This window comes from Egretta garzetta, unplaced genomic scaffold, assembly GCF_000687185.1.
Source record: "Egretta garzetta isolate BGI_Z169 unplaced genomic scaffold, ASM68718v1 scaffold4, whole genome shotgun sequence".
Taxonomy (NCBI): Eukaryota; Metazoa; Chordata; class Aves; order Pelecaniformes; family Ardeidae; genus Egretta; species Egretta garzetta.
The window spans coordinates 677659-680523 of NW_009259329.1; the positions used below are offsets into that span (position 1 = coordinate 677659).

General features: G+C 59.2%; 1 protein-coding gene across 1 annotated transcript; it reads right to left on the reverse strand.

Annotated features, from left to right (window-relative positions):
* Nucleotides 1-603: 603 nt before the first annotated feature.
* CTXN1 (cortexin 1) lies at nucleotides 604-858 on the reverse strand. The gene has a single exon (XM_009636685.1). It carries the CDS (start codon nucleotides 856-858, stop codon nucleotides 604-606), a length of 255 nt encoding a protein of 84 aa, XP_009634980.1.
* Nucleotides 859-2865: the final 2007 nt, after the last annotated feature.

Below are 2865 nucleotides of genomic sequence, written 5' to 3' on the forward strand. Positions count from 1 at the left end.
CTGGTTGGTTGGGGGGAGGGGGACAGGGGGGCACTTGGGGCTGCCACACAGAAAGGAACAAAGCCAGCACTTGGGTCTGGTGCCTATAAACCCCCTGAGGGACACAGCTCAGCTACAGGGACACACGCACACGACCACGGTCAGCACTCCCCGGAGGACACAGATGAGGGCGACACGGGGGGCAGGAGGAGGTGGGGGTCCAAGCTCTGGCCTGGCACCAGGCAGAGCCACCCAGACCAGGAGCCCTGTGGGCTGTGGCTGAGGGCAGGACCCGCCCTGCTCTGCCCCATCGCCTCCTGCCCCTCGCTGCAGCAGGTGACACTGCCGGGGGGGGCACGGTGGGCAGCAGGGACCACGTGGAGTCACATCACCCCTCCAACACATCTCTCCAAGAGTCCCGCAGACTGCAAAGAGAACTGAAAAGTGCTTAGAAAAGAGAGAAAACCCTAGAAAACCCACCCTGGACAAGAGCCCGACCTCACCTCCCTGCCCAGAGCATCTCTGCTGGCCCAGGGCAACACCACAGAGGAAGGGGGGGCCGGGGCCGGGGCCAGCTGGGGTGGGAGGCACACAGAGCACCCAGGCTCGCCCCATCCCTGCCCTCTACACCAAGGCGTAGTCAAACTGGCCCCTCTCCAACCCCTCCTTGTGGTCAGTCCAGGAGGAGGCGGGCATGCGGCTGTAGGGGTCCAGCAGGATGCGAAAGCAGCGCACCATCAGCATCACCAAGAAGACCAGGAGGAAGATGACAAAGGCAAAGACGGTTTTCTGCTCAGCATCCATACCCGCGGTGCCGGCTGGGTGCTCAACCAAGGAGGGGGAGAGCAGTTCATAATCCATCGTCGATGCATCATTCATGGCAGAGGCGAGGAGCGCGTGGGCAGGGCGCATTCGGCCACCCCGGTGCCCGGGCAGCCAGCTTCAGCCTCCCGCTGTGCCTACGCACCCGGAGCACGGGTTACTCCATAGCCAGCAGCGCTGCGATGCCGAGCTGGGGATTCGCTCCAGCCCAGGTCAAGAGCTCCTGGAGGGGAAAGCAGAGATGGTGAGGAAGGAGAAATTGGCCATGGGCTGCACCAACTCTGCTGAATAACCAGGGGTAGGGAAGGGAAGGGCAGGGAAGGTGACAAGCAGATCCCTGGTTTTCTAGCAAGCGTACTCGTGTAGGACATGAAGGCATGGGATGGGCGGGCAGCCCAGGACACGGGCGCAGAGCTTGCCTCTCCGGTCATAAATCCCCAGCAATCCCTTGGAGAAGGTGTCCACTGGTCAAGGCCAGCACCACAGGACCCTTTTGGACCAGGTGCCCTGAATCAGAGGAAAATTCACCCTGAGAAGGACCTCAGCTGTGGAGTCAGAGTGGGCTGCTCAGGGCTTTATCTCCTCTGGTCTTGAAGTTCTCCTGATGGACACAAGCTTAGAGTTTGCCCCCTCCTTTTGAGGGACACGTGTCCAGCTGCTGTAATTCCCTGCACAACGACTGCCTTTGGGTTTGTACCCGGTATAGGAGCAGCTGAATCCCGCTGGAGAAGGAGGGCACCTACCTCACTGCAGCTGCGTGGGGACACGAGCATTGCTACTGCAGCGGGAGGAGAAGGCTGTGTCCAACCAGCCACGTCACTGAGGAAAGATCTCCAGGGTCCCGCCTTCTTGGGCTAGGGATGCAAAGCAGATGGACAAAGAGAGCAAAAGAGGTTAAAAGGACCACAGTCAGTAGGAGCCATAGCAAAACACCACAGGGCGTCTCTGATGTTCTCTGTGTCTCTTGTTGGACCAGCACTGGATGGAGTTCACCTAGGAAAATATCTACACCAACCTCCTCTTGCAGCATCCTGGAGCCTGAGTGCTCTCAGTGCTGTGGAGAATCCAGAAAAAAAACCAAACCACTGGGAGATAGAGGGAAACAGCCAAAGGATCCCCTTGCCATCCCATGCAGCGATACGGGCTCTGCCTGGGAGCAGGATCAGTGGGAAAGTGAAAGGCAGAGCCCAGTCCCAAGGCCAAGGCACCAGATACAGACCGGAGCAGGTTCAGCATGGCTCTGACTCGTGCTGGGGACCTGCTCGCTTTCCTCTGTCTGCACCTCCTGGGACACCATCAGGAACAACAGTTCTTGCAGGCTTTAAAAATAATTTCCTATAACAGCAGCAAAATCAAGGGCAAGAGTGGCAACAAGGTGGGCACGGCTGCTCCCTGCCTTTCCACCCCAGTTATTTGGTACTCGCCCTTCCCAGACATGTCCCTCATGTCTAGACCAGCCCTGGGGTGTTCTCCTGAGCCTGTCTGTACAGCACTGAGCCACCCACCCCTGCTCTCCCAGGGGACAAAATGCCACCCTAATACCCCTGTCCATGGGACCCCTGCCCATGGGGTGGCAAGCCCTGAGCTGGCATCCTTGCATCGATGTTTGGCCAGGGTATCCCCAAACACCGACCACCCCAAACCATCTGGCTTGGCACTTCCACCCCCACCAGCTTCCCCGTTACTTGCTGAGGCTCCGGGTGGCCCTTGGGGCTGAGCAGGGGCTTTGCCCTGGTTTGTCACAGTCAGGCCATTGCAGGGGAGTGCAGCTCCCCAAAGAGGGGGGGGCTACCTCCATCCCACATCATGGTAAGAGGACCTGGGCCACCCCTCATGTGATTCCATCCAGAAGCCCCTCAGACTGCCAAGCTTCCATCATGCTGGGGTTTACACCCCCACCCCATATATTCCCAACAGAGCGGGGGGGGGCAGGGATAAGTCCAATACAGTTCCCATGGCACGGGTACTACATCATAGAATCACTTAGGTTGGAAAAGCCCTTTAAGCTCCCCCAGCCCAACCGTTCCCCTACCCCTGCCATCCCACCACTAAACCCTGGCCCTC